The 18,499-nt window shown below is 43.2% G+C and overlaps 1 protein-coding gene across 2 annotated transcripts in view; it reads left to right on the forward strand.

Annotated features, from left to right (window-relative positions):
* elfn1b (extracellular leucine-rich repeat and fibronectin type III domain containing 1b) overlaps positions 1–18,008 on the forward strand; it is a 100,051-nt gene extending 82,043 nt beyond the window's left edge. For both annotated transcript variants that reach the window (XM_082163623.1, XM_082163624.1), the window contains one exon: positions 12,744–18,008. In XM_082163623.1, the coding sequence (XP_082019749.1) occupies positions 13,123–15,567 (2,445 nt within the window). In that variant the 5' untranslated portion in view covers positions 12,744–13,122 and the 3' untranslated portion in view covers positions 15,568–18,008. The remainder of the gene's footprint in view (positions 1–12,743) is intronic.
* Positions 18,009–18,499: the final 491 nt, after the last annotated feature.

Raw genomic sequence — 18,499 nt, forward strand, 5'->3', positions numbered from 1 at the left:
ACAATGAGATGAAGATAAATGCAGCCTACTGCATGAAAAGACGACTCTAAGAATAAACAGAAAACTAGCTTTCTAAATCTTGTTCTGAAAACCTTGTTCTGTTCTAAGCTCAAATGTCTTACCTTTCTCGTGTGCTTTTACCATTGTGTGTAATTCCTACTTTCTTGCTACCTAGCAACCTTATAAAATCACCCATCCATGTGGAGGTCATAGAGAGCGCTTGTATTGTGAGGTGCGAACAAGCCACACCAGTCCATAAACCTGTTCTTCCTTCCCACTGTTCATACATGCAACATACAAGACGCCCAATCACGTCTACAACGCGCCACTGCTTCATGTTCGTCTTCTGTCTCCATTGTTGACTAGTTAGGAAGTTTCGTGCCATCTGTAGTTTCAGTCTAATCATAACTCTGCAAATCAGATAGCCCTATGGGTAGCACCGCCTGTCACCAGAAGCAGGGTAACCATGGAGACGGTCCCTGTGGACAAGTAGGCCCCTATACCATGTCTTTCAAAAGCATTCCCTGATTCACTGAAACATTCGGATTTCTCTTGTTTTCTTAATCAGATAAGGACAGAGATGAATTGGCACACAAAAAAGGCTTCCCCTTGGGTGTTTCGATAGCTCAGCAGATGTGAACCGCAGTGTGTGTGTTTGCTGTGCGACCTGAACCCTGTCCAATTATGTGTCACTGAACACCCACTCACTAAACAACGGCCATTACACAATTATTTCAGCTCTACAAACACACTCCACTGCACATCTACACAAAAACAAATTAGCAACTGTCCGTTTGTGCCGCACCCTGTAGTGTTTATCCGACCTTTGAGTAAGGGTGCTCTGATCTATTCTTAACAACAATGGGTTTTAAGCATAAAAAAAATAAGAGATGAGAAAGTACTGACAACTCTATTTATTGGCAAGCAAAAAATAAAGTATTCCTGTGAAATAAATAAATGAATAAATATAAAGTCTTTACCAACAGGAAGTAATTAAATGTTAAATAACATTGCATTGTCTTCACTGTATAAATTAAATATAGATTAATCCTACTAAATCTACTAAAAAGCAGTAAGTGATTTTCTCTTTGTCTTCTCTTGATTAACATTAATGACACAGGCGGCAGCAGGAATATTAGGCTGATATCACTTTAAGACAGAATGCACGGATCCAATATACTGATACACATGCAACATATTTGCCCACTGTTTAGGTTCACTTTAGACATAACCAATGGTATTTAACCCTTTAGGCGCCAGAGTTTTTTTCCTAAAACGTTCGATTTTGACATCTTAATTTCAAAAGGCTTTATCTTAAAAGTGATAAAAGATAGAGACTTTCTGTAAATTAGAGAAATATTAAGGATGACCCAAAGTTTATGTAGGGATTACATTTTCCCATCTAATTTGCATATTATGACGTCATATGGTGGCGGTCATCTTGGATTATAGAATTTTTATGGTTTTTGTTGATGTTTATTTGGTTGTTTTTTTTGTTTTTTAGCTGACAAAGACGCACACATCACAAGGACATGAACACACAAAAAAGAACACATATTGTACACTACTAAATGGTCAGGGAAATAGATAGTAAATCAACAGTGTAATAAATGGCAGACAAAAACAATTGTTGCAGGGCTTTTGCTGTAGAGATAATGACTCCCTATTCATCCAGGTGACATTTCTTGTAGTGTTTCATGGTGTGGTCTTGCGATAGACTATGCATAATAGCCCCTCTGCCCCGTGTCACATCGCCTCTTCTCCTGCTACGAGCAGCAGCAGCGCGGGCGCGGCCAGATCTGTCTCGCGCGCGCGCCGAGTGTGCACAGCTCGGACTACTGTCATTGTCATTGCGACTCCCCACCCTGCCTCCACGTTGCCCCCTAACTGTCCTATGAATACTTCGACCTCGTCTAACATACCCAGTGGCATTAGACAAAGTCTCCACCACAATACTGTCGCCGCGATTGCGGAGAGGCACACGGTCACCATGGCTAGCGCGGTAAAAATCTCCCGCGGCCGCCTCGTTCCCCACAACACTAACACGCCTGCTAACTTCGCGATGAACACTCCGACCCCGGGAAACATTGTTCCCACCACTGACATTGGGCAAAGGACCATCTAACGTTATATTGGGCAAAGGATTCACCGTTTGTGCTTGGTGTAGTAGGGCTATACTTTCACTTTCAGAATCACCGTCATTTTCTGAAGGCAGATAACGTTATTCCCCTTCAGAATCAGGGTCCGCGAATAGAAGACCCAACACTTCATTGCGGGTAAGCTTTATTGATGCCATTAGATAATAATAATAATAATAATAATCTAATGCAAATACTCGCTGACGTTGACAATATTGCTCTGATAAAATGGCTCACTCGCACACTAGCTCCGCTTTTGTTCGCACTGATTCAATGCGCTCTAGCTCGAATATTTTGTATAGAAGCATGACTTTTTTTTGAGTCGGGGATGAAGTATGACATGTCTGCCAACTAGTGGAGGGGAGGTCGAACGAAATTTGACACCCTATTTGACAAAATCGGCCGTTTTATTCAGTGCCGCATCTTGTCGAGTAAACTCGACCGTGGCGCCCAGAGGGTTAAGTGAATACCAGCCGGTTATTATTATATATATATATATTTTTTTTTTTTTTTACACATTTCTGTGTTTTTAACCATTTGGGAGCAAACCCGAAGCTCAAAGTTCACTTTGCTTGTTCTTTTTTTCACTCCGTCTCGGAATACACGCACAGAAAGCCGATTGGGTAAGAGTTTCACTTTCGCCACTTTATTCAATTTTAATAACTCTTTTTATTATCGTTTAGCAACAGACTTTATTTTACGACAATCACTGATCTAGCTGATTGGACATCAAGTTTTGGCTGCACCGCTGTGAAGGAAAGCAATGCACTAAAATATCACAGCCCAGTGTCTTTCTGTCATTGCTGTAGGGTTGCTATCAGTGAAATCACTCCGCTCTCCGCAAAGAAGTTGCAAATGTATTGTCCTTTTCAGACACCTGGTAGAACTGCCAGACCGGTGAATGTAGTGAAGCAGTTTTAGCTGAGAGTTTTGCGTCATCTGATCTGCCTTTAAAGAGACCCCTGATCAAACTATATAATAATCGGCCGATAACGATTGCCGCCCGATCAATCAGAGCACCCTCATGAGGCCACAGAGGAAGATGTTTTAAGTTATTTCCTGAGTGCTTATACTATAAGGAATTGTATAAGTGCTGTTTGCTCCTGTCTTTTGTTTAGTTTTTTCCTCTGAGAATTGTGTTTTGCATCCCTTGAAAGCCACAGTAACATCTTGCCTAATGGAACATGACCATGTTGTGTTTTTAATCAGATCAATAAAGAATGGGAATCTTAGTGGTTGCCATATTCACAGCAAGCGTTCACAGTTCTAATTTGTTTAACCTGTATAATATAACTTTTAACATCTACCTCCACTACTACTCAGTCTCTAGTGTCTGTGTCCTAAAGTCCCAGAATGCATTGCGTTGCTGACATCACATTCCCATTCAGAGGCACAGGTTCTGGAAGTATTTTTTCCATTAATTTTTTCCTACAGTGATTTTAAAATAGTCATTGTTAAAGAGTTATAAGCTTACAATTTTAAAAATAAGCTGAAATAATGCAGGCTGATGGCTTACGCTGAAGTAAATACTTACTTTCGGGAATCTAATTGTTGCACTCTGTTGTTTGGGACAAGTAAAACTGAGCTATAACATTACAAAAAAATATATAAAGATAATGTGCAAAAAACATAGATAAATGTAAAAGTAAATATAATCATTTTATAAATATACTTTTAAATAGCTTTTCATTATAGGTTTGTTGATCAATTACAAAGTCACTGGAGCAACCAATTTTTCTTTTAACCTATTTTGAATGAAAAAGCAATTGGCAAATGGTTAAAATAAAATAAAAATTTGGTGAAAAATGTTCACATTTTTATTAATTGATACATCAGATATCATTTATTTAGAGTTACATGTATTAAACAAATACATTAAATATTAATACATGTTAACGATTGAGCAAAAAATTGTAGTGAAATTTTCCTTAGCAAGCACCACTAAATATAAAAAACCTTCTGAATCAGCAGTGCATATATGTAAACTAAGATATATGATCTTATGTTTTATAAGCTTATCCTCTATTCCATATCTGATGCCGTAATTCATTAGCGTGTAAATGAATGTCATATTACATTAATCACTTCATGTAACTTTGATGCATCTTGACATGTTTCCAGTCTGTTTACTTTTAGAAGATTAATGTCTCCAATATCACAAATTGCATCCAGAAACCTGAGATTCTGGGATTTCTGTTTAGAAAAACAGAAGCTAGGGAGAGAGAAAGAAAATTTATGGGGATAACTGCTTCTCTTATGTTTGCCCAGTGCTAGTGGCTTAATCTAATGTCACAGAGTCACACAGTTGTTTATTGATCATAAAAAGGGAGTGTTATTTTAAGCCACAAGCAACTACATTCAACTACACACACACACACACACACACACACCAATCCCTTCCTCTCGCACACATTACTGAATGTTAGTCTGACTGCTTTAACGCTCTTTTGCTGTGCAGAAGTGCATCAAGTTGGTTCATAAAGCAATAAGGCATTTCCTTTGAAGTTTATGAACAGTTTGACATGCAGGTTAAGTGTTTTGAGGCGACTGACTGAGCCAAAGTCTTGTTCTCATGACTACTGCGCTGTTAAAACAGTTTAATGTGATTCAAACATGGTGTATCAGTAATAAAGCTGTCTGAAACATTCACAGCAAATATTTCAGATGATATATTTAGCATGCATATATTTAGCATGCAATAATGCCGCCTCGAACTATTCATCCTGAAATGCATTATGCATTTGCCGAATGTCCAGTTTATCAAGTACAGACACATTTATAGTATAAATGTCTCTATGGATTAAATTGTGTGTGTCCTAGACAGCTGCAGTGGCCCCAAAATACTTACACCATACACTTACAAATATATGAATATCATTGAACCAAATGGAATTTATTTTAAAGAAACAGCGAAAGCACGTTATTTTGTAAAAAAAATAAAAAAATAAAAAAAAAACCTGCCACAGACCCTTCCCATTACACAAAAGGTTCTTTATAGAGGAAAAACAGTTCTTTAGATAATTAAATTGTTCTTCACATCAAGAAGAAAATGGTTCTTTTAAGAATTGTTCTATGAAAGTTTTTTGGTGGGAAACCCAATTCTATGGCATTGCTGCAACAAAAACCCTTTGGAGCCTTTATTTTTTATAATAATTTTATAATAGTGTAGTGTTCAAAATTGTTTAGAAATTCCTCGCAAATGCCATTTGGTTTGCTATTTTGTAATCTAAATAAATGTGGGATATTTATATCTTATTTAAATACATTTCGCCGTTATTCCAAAAAAAAAAAAAAAAAAAAAAAACTCAAACAATGATATTACAGATACAGCTTTGAGTTTGTCGATATGTGCCTAAGTGTGTTCACACAATACCTAGCAAAGTAAAACACAACATGTGAGAACTATTCTCTCTACTTAAATAGCTGGTATGAGAAGGGTATACGTATTGGAAAAGTGATTTGTTTGCAGACGAGGTACTGTGACAGTGAGAGCACATTCAACAGATTGAACGCTATGAAAGATTCACGCCACAGAACCCTCTTTTCACCCCGTCTCTACTCCTACCCGCCTCTTCAACTGTATACAAAGCTCTTGTGAAATGAACACTTTGTAAACTGTCAAAAGCCAACCAGACAGCATCCATGTAAAATGGGCCTGCAAACGTACTCGGTTACTAACGTAACCTCGGTTCTCTCTAGAAGAGGGAACGAGTACTGCGTAAGATATCTTACGCTAGGGGAAAATCCTTTTTCTGCGAGATATTGAAGCCAAAAATTATCCTTAATTTTTAATAATGCAAAACGCGTTGCGTCAGCATGCAGACATAGGCGAGGCAGCTCGCGCGCCTATTGGCTGCTCTGCGGCAACTGCAGCAGCCTATCGAGCGAGGCCTGCTTCGCGCCCGCTGCGTCACGTCCCGCCGAAACGGGCGTGGTCTAGGCCTATAAATACCGCTCGCAGGCAGCTATTATCTGATTTTTCATCATCGAAGCAACCAGAGCGTGTGCATGCACGGCAAGATACGCAGTACTCGTTCCCTCTTCTAGAGAGAACCGAGGTTACGTTAGTAACCGAGTACGTTCTCTTACGAGAGGTCTCTCATACTGCGTAAGATATCTTACGCTAGGGGACCCAATGCAAAACGCCGTGCATGCTGAGATCTGACACCAAAGACCCAAGGGCGAAAACCCGGGGTACATATAGTGCACAATCACCCAGGGAACTCACAGAGAGTCCGGGAAGAGGGAGGGGCGAAGCCGCACTCTTCCACATATGGCAGCGTCGTTTAGACGCGAATTTCATCATACAGACAGGGCGGGGTACGGCCTGAACTGATGGGGAAATGTGGGTCTTACACAGTTTGCCCAGGCACATCTCGTGCTACTGCTTTTCACTGTCGATCATCGAGCTGTGCTCAGTAGACGCAGCATTCTGAGCTGATAGGTTGTAGAACCTTATAAATGTAGACGGGGAGGCCCAGCCTGCCACCGTACAAATATCTTGCAAGGCAATCCCACTCGACCAGGCCCACGAAGAGGCCACGCCTCTCGTGGAGTGCGCTCTGACACCCAACGGGCACTGCATGCCCTTGGAGGCGTATGCCAGAGCTATAGCATCAACTATCCATCTGGATAGGCTCTGTTTCGACGCGGCTAGTCCCTTAGAACGCCCGTTAAACGAAACAAAGAGCTGCTCCGTCTGTCTGAAAACAGACGAGCGAGACACATAAGCTCGTAATGCCCTGACTGGGCAAAGGAGGCCCGCGTCTCTTTCCTCATCAGGGACCGGTAGGGCTGACAGGGAGATAACCTGTGCCCTAAACGGTGTGTTGAGGGATTTCTGAACATAACCGTGCTTAGGTTTGAGTATAACTTTTGAGTCATTAGGCCCAAATTCCATGCACGTCGCGCTCACAGAGAGCGCGTGTAAGTCCCCTATGCGCTTCACTGAAGCGAGAGCCAACAGAAACACAGTCTTGAAAGACAGGTGTTTCAGATCAATTGACTGTAAAGGCTCGAATGGTCCACCTTTCATGGCTTCCAGAACCGTAGAAAGGTCCCATACGGGGACTGATGGAGGTCTGGGAGGATTCAGTCTCTTAGCCCCTCTAAGGAAGCGGATGACTAAATCGTTCCTTCCTATTGACTGACCAAGCGTTGCTCCTGAGAACGCTGCTATAGCCGCCACATAAACTTTGAGCGTGGAAGGGGTCCTGCCCTTATCCAACAGCTCTTGTAGGAAGGAAAACACCTCCGTCGCTCCACAGTCTGTGGGTGACGCGCCACGGGCTGTGCACCAGCCCGAAAACACTGACCATTTCGAGGAGTAGAGCCGTCTCGTAGACGGAGCTCTAGCCTGCGTGATCGCGTTTAATACTCCCTTAGGGAGTTCAACATGTACCTGTTGATGGCCCAGACATGAAGGGACCACAATTCCGGGTGAGGATGCCAGATCGAGCCGTGGGCCTGAGAGAAGAGGTCTCTCCTCACTGGCACTGGCCACGGGGCAGTGCTTGCTAACTGCATCACGACTGGGAACCAAGGTTGGTTTTCCCAGAATGGTGCTACCAGCAATACTGAGCATCCTTCTTCCCTGATCCGCTCTATCACCTGAGGCAGGAGAGAGACGGGGGGAAAAGCATAGAGCGGGCGGCGGGGCCATACATGAGCCAGCGCGTCCCCGCTCTTGGAGAAAAATTCCGGACAGTGAGCGTTTTCTTGAGACGCGAACAGGTCTACTTCCGCTCTGCCGAATTTCTTCCACAGCAGTTGGACTGTCTGTGGGTGTAGAGACCATTCGCCTGCCGGAACATTGTTCCTGAACAGTCTGTCTGGTCCTATATTTAGGAGCCCTGGCACGTGCGCTGCTCTGAGCGAGCGCAGGTTGCACTGAGCCCATACCAGGAGGCGTTCTGCTAGCCTGTACAGGCTCCTGGACCTGAGGCCGCCCTGGCGATTTATGTAGGACACCACAAACATGTTGTCCGAGCGGACCAGGACGTGGCGTCCTTTTATTTGGGGACAAAACGCGTCAGCGCGTTGTCTACTGCCAGCGTTTCGAGGCAGTTTATGTGCAGGAGCTTCTCCCGTTCTGACCACTGGCCGAAGAACGGTCTGCCCTCGAGCAGCGCTCCCCATCCCGAGGTGGATGCGTCCGTGGACACCACTCTCACCCTCGAGGAAGTCCCCAGGCTTACACCTGATTGGTACCAGTCGTCCGCTCTCCAAGGTTTCAGAGCTGTGACGCACTTCTGATTGACCTTGAGGCGAAGCAGACCAGATGCCCACGCTTGGCGTGGGACTCGCGCTTTCAGCCAAAACTGCAGCGGGCACATGCGGAGCGGGCGCATGCGGAGCAGGCCCAGCTGGAGCACTGATGATGCTGAGGCCATGAGACCCAGCATCTTCTGAAATTTCTTGAGCGGGACAGACGCGCTGCAGCGGAACGAGCTCGCTGTGCGCTGAATGTCTACCGCGCGCTGTGGTGATAGTCGCGCTATCATGGACAGCGAGTCCAACTCTGTGCCCAGGAAAGATATCGTCTGACTGGGGGACAGAGAGCTCTTCGCCCAATTGACTCTGAGACCCAAATTCTTGAGGTGATCGAGTAAAATGGTCGTGTGCTCTATGAGCACTGAGCGAGATTGCGCTAGAATCAGCCAACCGTCAAAATAGTTCAGTACTTGCACGCCCCTCATTCTGAGGGGTGCGAGCGCCGCATCCATGCACTTCGTAAATGTACGGGGTGCCGGGGATAAACCGAACGGCAGGACTGCGTACTGATATGCCTGGCCCTCGAAGGCGAATCTCAAAAATCGCCTGTGACGTGACGCTATCTGCATTCGAAAATACGCGTCTTTCAGATTTATTGACACGAACCAGTCTCCTCGGCGAATCTGCGCGAGGATTTTTCTGGTCGTGAGCATCCTGAACTGTCGCTTCACAAGCACTCTGTTCAGTTGCTTTAGATCTAGTATGGGTCTGAGACCCCCGTCTTTTTTCGGTACCAGGAAGTATCTGCTGTATAGCCCTCCTTCGCTCTGAACTTGAGAGAGAGGCTCTATGGCCCCTTTGCTCAATAGTTTCGCCACTTTGGCTCGAAGTAAAATGTGCTACTTCTGTTTTACCGTGGTCTCGATGCGCGCCGTATAGAGGCGAGGGCGTCGGCGAAACTGCAGCGAATAGCCTCTTTTTATAATGTTTAGCACCCACTTCGAAACCCCAGGCAGCTTTGCCCATGCATCTGCATGAATAGCTAGGGGTTGAATACGAAGCGTGCTCCGTTCGCTCAGCGATGGAGAGGCTTCGGTGTGCTGTAACACAAGCGTCGCGCTCGTGACATTTGAGGCAGGGGCGCGCTGATAACAACGGGCAGATTACCCGTGCTCGACTCCTCTGCAGCGGTCAACCGAGAGGGGAGGGCTGGGCGAGTCCCGTAGGAACTGTCATGCCTGTGCGTGGATGTGGGCGCGGGATAGCGGGCACATTTACCACACCGAAAGCATTGATCGCTTGAGTGAAGCGAATGCACGTTGGTTTTGTTTTTACAGAAAACGTGAGACATGCATAACGTAGTGTTTGTGGGCACTGGGTAGTGGGCACATTTACCACGTTTGATGCGCAATCGATCTGAGTCGATTTATGTGCGCGAGCCCTGTGTGACGGGCTGTGCTTGTGTGTAGAGATGGGCACTGGGCAGTGGGCATTCTTTCTACACATAAAACACCATCGGCCGTGGCCGGGACACCAGAAAATTCACACTTATGGGATTTATCTGGGTAGCCGTAAAAGCGGCGTTTGTGTGCAGGCAAGCGTGCTGTGTCGCCGACTTGTTTACTGCAGAATACACTGGAACAGTCACATTTACTGGAACTGAACGAGCGAGAAGTTGCCATAGAAACAGAGAGCGTCAACCTGCTAGCGTTTATTGCAGGCCTGCGTGCATTACAACAGGGTCGTTCACTGCAATATTGACATTTCCAGTCGCCTGAATTTCAGAGGGGAATGAGAAATGTATAGGAAATGGAGGTCGGTCCGTCCGCAGCGGGACCAGAAAACTCCCTTTTCTCCTTACGCCAGTGACGCACGGAACACCATAGAAACGGTGTTTCAGTGCAGGCGAGCGGGTTGTACAACGCGCTCGTTGGCTGCAAAATACACATCTGCAGTAGCCTTTTCAGGGAACTGACAGAGCAAGCATTGACGGCATAATTTTATCTGCCGGTAGACCCGGGATCGAACGCGGGTCTCTCGTGCGCAAAAACCTGAGAGTCTGCCACTGGGCCACAGGGGGAGACACATTGTAACTCAGTTAGCGCGAGTATTATCAGAGAGCGTCAATGTGCTGGCGTTTGTTTGCAGGCATGCGTGTATTACAACAGGCTTGCTCACTGCAATACTGACATTTCCAGTCGCCCGAACTTCAGAGGGGAATGAGAAATGTACGAGAAAATGGAGGTCAGTCCGTCCGCAGCGGGACCAGAAACACTCTCTTTTCTCCTTACGCCAGTGACGCACGGAAACCATAGAAACGGTGTTTGGGTGCAGGCGAGCGGGTTGTACAACGCGCTCGTTGGCTTCAAAATGCACATCTGCAGTCGCCTTTCAGGGCGGCATAATTTAAAGGTATAGTAGTCTCGGAGAAGGATGCCAGGTGAGTCCTCAGAGTCACCATAGGCAGTAACTAGCTCGCAGTGAGGGCAGTCGCCGTCAGCGAGCGCGAGAGCTGTGTGATCCTCAGGAAAAAGGGGCGCCCTGGGTGTCTTCAAAAAGACGCCCAGCTCTTTTAGTGCAATGAGAGTGTGTGTCGCGGCGGCGAGCACACACACATACATAAACACAGTAGCAGAGAAAGGATATAACGCCGGATAGCGCAGCAGGAAGGCAAGGAAGGCGGCGCGGCCAGCGACTTCAGTGACTCGTCCCGCTGAAGGTGCTCTCTCTCAGACGGCGCGGCTTCTTCTCCAGCTCCAGCGATTGGTGTGCTTCGCTTGAAGGATGAAAAATCAGATAATAGCTGCCTGCGAGCGGTATTTATAGGCCTAGACCACGCCCGTTTCGGCGGGACGTGACACAGCGTGTCGACACGAGCTGCCTCGCCTATGTCTGCATGCTGCCGCAACGCGTTTTGCATTATTACAAAATTAAGGATAATTTTTGGCTTCAATATCTCGCGGAAAAAGGATTTTCCCCTAGCGTAAGATATCTTACGCAGTACGAGAGACCTCTCGTAAGAGAACACGCACATACACACACAGACTGGCCATTTAGAGCACCAGGACTTTGAAGCCCAGTCAGCATGAAGCCCAGACATATACTGTAATTATACTAGGATTTAAAGGGAGAAAAATGTTCGTCATCATGAGGTTGGCCCATTTAAGCAACATGTAGTACACTGGCAATATAAGGTACAATCTGTAGAGCAAGACTAGCCACATCACAGCTTGTCCATCACATAATCACGGCAGTTCTACAGGATCACGCAATCCGCCCGCTTCTAGAAAATGAATTTGTTCTACTTTTACAGAGTAGCTCTCTCTTACAGCTAAATGCATGTGTCTCCTCACAAACATGGGGATGGATTTTATGCTTAAAAGTTAAAATTTACAGGTCAAGTTAGTAAAAAAATGCAATGAAATGCACCTAGTAACAATTAAATGATTTTTTTTGTATATATATTTTTTTCATTTTCTATATTGTAATTTAGTTGTTCTGTCTTTTCAATGTAAAAACAGATAAATCAAAGTACAGTGAAAATCCAGTTTATCATCATCAATTAGATAACAGCACCAGTATTATCTAATGGCTGATGATATATTGTTTTTTTACTGTGCTTTAATTATGTTGGGGATTATGTTAGGCTGGCATATTTTTAGTCCCCTGTACAACACACTCTGTTTGGACTCGTAACACATTTTCCAATACACTCTGAGGGATTTTTATCTAACATACTGTAGCACAGGAATTTTTGAGTATTTTCTTAAAAAGAGGCACTGGCAATATATACTCCTTATCTAAAACACCATTCAGCTACTGTATGTTGTTCTCTCTTTAAAATTTGTTGGATTTAGGTCACGCTGTAATTAAAAAAGCAGTCTATTTTAGGGATTTTCCTTGCAGAGGGTCTCATAAGCTAATAAGGTGGATAGACGTAAAAGTAAACTCTTCTCTTTAGAGTGTGTGTGTTTGTGTTATCAGGATGAGCTAAGCTGTTAGACGTTAATTGGCCTCGGAAAGCAAGCAGGAGTGTCTATGTGATTGATCTGCGCTAACTTTAGCTCTCGGTAGGTGAAAAACATGCCGTCAGCTTAACAACTTTTTAAAAATAGCTCTAAAAATGCCATTAGACAACTTTCTGCACTCCGTATTGCCATTAATAGTTGGAAATTGAGGTAGACCGGAAGTAGTGGGTGTTCATTTGGATGTAATTATAAAGCGCCATGGCATTAAGTTTGGGTAAGTGGGTTATTTTATAATGCGCTGAGCAAAATATTCACATTTGTATGATTTCTTAGTCTTGTTACTCTCACTGAAGGAGTATTGTTAGGACTTGACCTAGTTTTTTCAAATATCAATAATCATGTTCTTTCTTTCTTATTTCTGCAGGACACAAAACGAAAATCTGGTCATGAGCGGGGAATCTGATGAGAAATGAGGTCCTCGGAAAACACAAGCACTTCCTGCCCTATGGGAGGCTATGCATGGAAATGCTCAGATACGCTATCTGAAAAGCTAATGAACATAAACAAGACTCTGGTCATAAATGAAGCTTCCTTTCCAGTGTGACAAGACACCAAGCATACATTGAAAAGATAAAACGATAATTGTTTTTTTTTTCTAAAGCTGATATTCCTAACAGCACTGAACAATCATCCATGTGATTTCAACCTTACATCCAATTACAAATCAAAGACTTGTTGAATATCTTGCTGAATACTGCTAAAGATCATAACCTGTGTAAACAAAACAAAAAACGGCTGGAGCTATGACTGAAGCACAGATGTCCATTTCGTCTGGGTCCAGTGGACATGGAGGAGGTATGGTGACCAGTGCCTTACTTTGCTGGGCTATGGCTCTCGTGTTCCTCTCATTGACAAGGGTGCCTGTTGTCCAAGGTGATTGCTGGCTGATTGAAGGGGAAAAGGGATTTGTGTGGTTGGCAATTTGCAGCCAGAACCAGCCACCATACGAAAATATCCCCTTGCATATTAACAGCACAATTGTTGACCTGCGACTCAATGAGAACAAGATTCGAAGCATCCACTTTTCTTCCTTAAGTCGCTTCGGCAATCTCACATACCTGAATCTGACTAAGAATGATATCTCTTACATTGAAGATGGGGCTTTCTCAGCCCAATTTAATCTCCAAGTGTTGCAAATTGGCTTTAACAAGCTAAGGAACTTGACAGAGGGAATGCTAAGAGGTTTGGGACGCTTACAGTACCTCTATCTTCAGGCTAACCTCATCGAGACTGTCACAGCCAATGCCTTCTGGGAGTGTCCTGCGATTGAAAACATCGACCTTTCCATGAACAGAATTCAGCAGCTTGATGGTGGTACATTTCGTGGTCTATCGAAGCTTACGACTTGCGAGCTCTATGCAAACCCATTCAGTTGCTCATGTGAGCTGTTAGAATTCCTGCGCTGGCTTGTTGCGTTCCCAAACCGGACAAGTGAGCGGATGGTGTGTGACACACCCGCTGGCTTTTCAGGCTACAGTCTCTTGAGTCAGAACCCCAGAATGCCAAGATATCGCAATGCTTTTCATGCACTCTCCTCTGTCTGCACCGATGACAACGTGACACCGTATCCTCACAGCTCTTCAGACGGGAGCACTCCCACGATGTTGCCTGATTTGAGCCCTTGCGGACTGGATGACTGTCCCTCAGGGACATTTCCAGAAGAGTCCATAAGCATCAGTCCCACCTTTCTGGATCCAGATGCCCGTCCTATAATAAAACTAAAAGAGGTTACTCACACAAGTGCAACAATCATGATCCAGATTCCAAATCCATTTCGCAAAATGTACATCCTTGTCCTGTACAACAACAGCTTCTTCACTGACATCCAAAACCTGAAAAGCCAGAGAGAAGAAATAGAATTACAGAACCTTAAATCTCACACTAACTACACATATTGTGTGGCATCTATTCGTAACTCCTTGAGATTTAACCACACCTGCCTGACCATCTCCACAGGGCCAAGGACAGTCCAAGAACGTGTGGCAAATGACTCAACTGCCACTCATTACATTATGACCATCCTCGGTTGTCTCTTTGGGATGCTCATCGTACTGGGTATAGTGTTTCATTGCCTGAGAAAGCGCAAACATCAAGACGAGCCAAAGAGTAAGAAGCTGGAAAAGATGAAAAGAAACTTAATTGAGATGAAATATGGAACTGAACTGGAACAAGGGACTATATCACAGCTGTCACAAAAGCAAATTCTGTCCACTGGTGAAACAGTACAAAGGATGCCATACTTGCCAACTGCCAGTGACACAGATCAGTATAAGATGCAAGAGATCTCTGGGACACCAAAGACTACAAAAGGGAATTACATGGAAGTGAGATCAGAGCAACCAGAACGCAGTGTGAGGGAATGCAGCATTCCTCCATCGGAAACCAGCCAGGGTTCTGTTGCAGAGATATCCACCATTGCAAAAGAAGTGGACAAAGTGAACCAGATCATTAACAACTGCATCGACGCACTCAAATCCGATTCAACATCATTCCAGGCCGCAAAATCCGGTGCCGTGTCCACAGCGGAGCCGCAGTTAGTCCTCATATCAGACCATCCACCAGGCAAGTCTGGTTTTCTGTCTCCAGTGTACAAAGGATCGTACCATCATCCCCTACAGAGGCATCACAGTATGGAAGCCCCACAAAAGCGTGCAAGCACGTCCTCGAGTGGTTCACTGCGCAGTCCACGCTCTTTCCGTTCTGAAGGAGCTTACAGATCAGAGTCCAAATATATTGAGAAGGCATCTGCGCTCGATGAGTCAGGAATCATAACAGTCACGCCAGCGGCTGCGATCCTGAGGGCAGAGGCGGAGCGGATTCGACAGTACAGTGAGCATAGGCACTCCTACCCTGGTCCCCACCACATAGAGGAGTCGATAGAGGTGTCAGGGAGCCGAAAGTCATCCATTCTGGAGCCGCTGACGCGCTCAAGACCACGGGAGCTGTCCTATTCGCAGCTCTCACCGCAGTACCACAACCTAAGTGGCTATTCCAGTCCTGAGTACAGCTGTAGGCCTTCTTTTAACCTGTGGGAACGTTTTAAACTCCACCGCAAACGCCATAGGGATGAGGAAGAGTACATTGCAGCAGGTCATGCATTAAGGAGGAAAGTACAGTTTGCCAAAGATGAGGACCTACATGACATTCTGGACTACTGGAAAGGGGTCTCTGCTCAGCAGAAATCATGATTGCTGTTTTTATAGCTCATCCAATTAAAGAAGACTACACAAATCTCTGGACCAAACCAGCCAGTATCAATGATTAAGTGACAAGCAAGCACTCACTTTTAGAGAAATAGCTTAGAAGTATTGCTAGCTCTTTTCAATCATTCTGTTTGAGAATGAAAACTAAATACAAGATACTGTAGATCTTGCAGTGAGTGTACGTGCCAAGTGGTAAGAATAGAAAACTTTTAACAGTATTAACCTCAACTCAACATTTGATTTTTATATATTGGAAATAACAATAAACTACTATTATATTATCATCCTCATCATCATGACCATCATTGATTAGTAGTATTACTGTTAAGATTGATTCTTCTTATTATCACAATTAATCTTTGGTTATCGCATGGCCGTGTCCTGTGACAGTATTGACTGTTGTGTACTTGGAAAAACATACAACTCAAAATGTCTGCCGAACACTGTTCTCCCCAACCTTAGGTTTTTATACAGACTGTGCAACTTTGAAAACGCTCTTTTTTTCTTCTTCTTTAGCGACTGTTCAAAGGACAACCGCTGAATTTGCTACAGGAGCACACCTCTACTGGATTTTAAAACAACGACTTTTCAGAAAAAAAAAGCTTCTCTCAATGCGTTCTCCATTCTTTTTTTGTAAAGTTTACAATTTCAAACTTACAATGAATGTTTCAAGTCCTTAAGACTTACACCTGCAAAGTGATTACAATTACATACAGACACAGTTGTGCAGGAAAAAAAAAAGGCTTTCTATGGTTGTATTTCATTAACAGATCTTCAAGCAGTGCTACTGAGAAAACTGAACCTACAAACTCCACACAAGTCCTGCATACCGGAGAATGAATGTACTCTGTTGTAAAACTATTTTTCTCCAACACAATATTTGGTTTTACCAGTTTTACAATATTTGGGGCCTAGTTCAGCCTCAAACCCAGTTTGATTCTTGTTTGCAAGACCTTCAGAAATATTTCCGTCTCAGTCAAAGATATTGCTACAACATGCCTACTTTAAACCACTGTGAACCCCAAGAGCTAAATCAGTCATGGTGTTTTTTTTTTTACTGTGATTCAACAGAGCTTTGTCTTCTATGGCTGTTAATCCAGGTCTAAAGTGCTGATCTAGGCAGCCCTAATAGCATAATCTTTTCTCACCGCCATTAATGCTGATAGACAATTTAGATTCCACTGATTTGAACAATGGAATTGGCCTCTAAATTTTGAGGAAGCAAATTTTAAGACCTGTACTGTGAAACCAGACATTACAACACCCTGCTTCATGGAGTGAAATAACATGACATTTAAATGATCTGAATCAAAGTGCATGTCAAATACTTGACAGAAATGTTGTCAACCAAATATTAAGGCCTAGAGTGCACAGTGTTGTTTTTTAGCCTTCATATCCCCTATCCCAAAACACGAGTGGATCGTTTTAGAATTTTGTCAGGTCGAGGTAATATGTTAAACAATATCATTCTGCCAACTGATTTTGTGAATGAAAATGCCATTGTCAGAATGATTGTTGTCATACTGAACAGAATTATTGCTTATTGTTCTGAAATTGGAAATGGTTTCTCTACGGCAGCTTGATCCTGAACATGCACTGTCATCTTGTACCTAACATGAAGATTGTTTCTGTTTTGTTTTACAATTAAGTTTAAAACGTTTAGCCAATTCCAGGTAATTCCTGTGAGAGCTAAATGAATGTCTACAAGAAAGGACTAATGCATGATCATAGGGACAGTATAATTATTTAATCAAAATGTGTGTATAATTAATGGAATAATCAAGGTCTTCTTTAAACAACCAGAAGATTTATCGGATCATTCCCTTAATTTGTGCGTGAATAAATCTTAAATATTTGATTATCATACTGAAATCTTTGAAAAACATGTCCCCAGTGCAAATCCATACTTTTCAAGGTTCAACTTACATTCACTGTATCTCATTAACAGGTTTGTTGAGTTGATTGTCATCTCTTAAACTGCAAACTGTAGCACTCCAGAATTTCCATGGACACTGAAAGTAAGTTGAAAATGACTTGGTGAATGTACAGCAGCCTGAAAACAGACACATGTATGGGCTGATTGTAAGAGAACAAGAATGGATCTCAAAGGGCTTTCATGTCTGGTGGAAATGTCAAAGAGCACAATAAAAATGGTTTTATTTCTTAAAGAATACTTTTTTCTCAGACACATATTGTGCTTTAAGTGGAGCTTATGGTAAGTCTTCTGTTGTGTTTTTTTGTGAGAAAAGCACAAACACACTGAGGTAGGCTGAAATGCAGCTGCATGTCCTATTGTTTGGGTCTGAGAGACTTATGCCATACTAGACAGCAGCCAACATCTCACAAAGCAATCCAAAAGTTTGAATCTGGGATTAGATGTCAAACTTAAACCTGGAAATCAAAAACTGTAGAAATGTTAGGACATAAAATGAACAAGAAACATTTAAGATTCTGCACTTTACTATTAAAATTAAATTATGACTGATCTTGTGAACTCCTTGGTTCTGAAGGTCTGATGTACTTCTAGTAAGGCACACAATGGAACCTTCTCAAATCTTGATGGAGAACACGATCATCAGATTGTGATAATATCATTGTAATAAAACATTTGAATAAAAAAAATATATAAATATATAGGCCTAAGTGTTTTTTACTAGTAGTCCCAAACTTTTGGGCCTCAGTGTCCATTGTTTTTGATGTGAAGATGCAGAAATCTTTATAACAGCAGAAGCAAAGCTACCTAAAACCTAAACCGTATATAAACTTGCCATCCAAAATGTAAATGAAGTTGCCCTACTTATGTAAATTAACAATCCAAAAAGTTGCTATGATTATAAAATTCAGCACCAATTCTATATTTTTTGCTCACCAAAATATTCGACACTGTCAGGACAAATGTGCAAAAAAATGTGTAAGA

Source organism: Leuciscus leuciscus (assembly GCF_965113295.1).
Source record: "Leuciscus leuciscus genome assembly, chromosome: 3".
Taxonomy (NCBI): domain Eukaryota; kingdom Metazoa; phylum Chordata; class Actinopteri; order Cypriniformes; family Leuciscidae; genus Leuciscus; species Leuciscus leuciscus.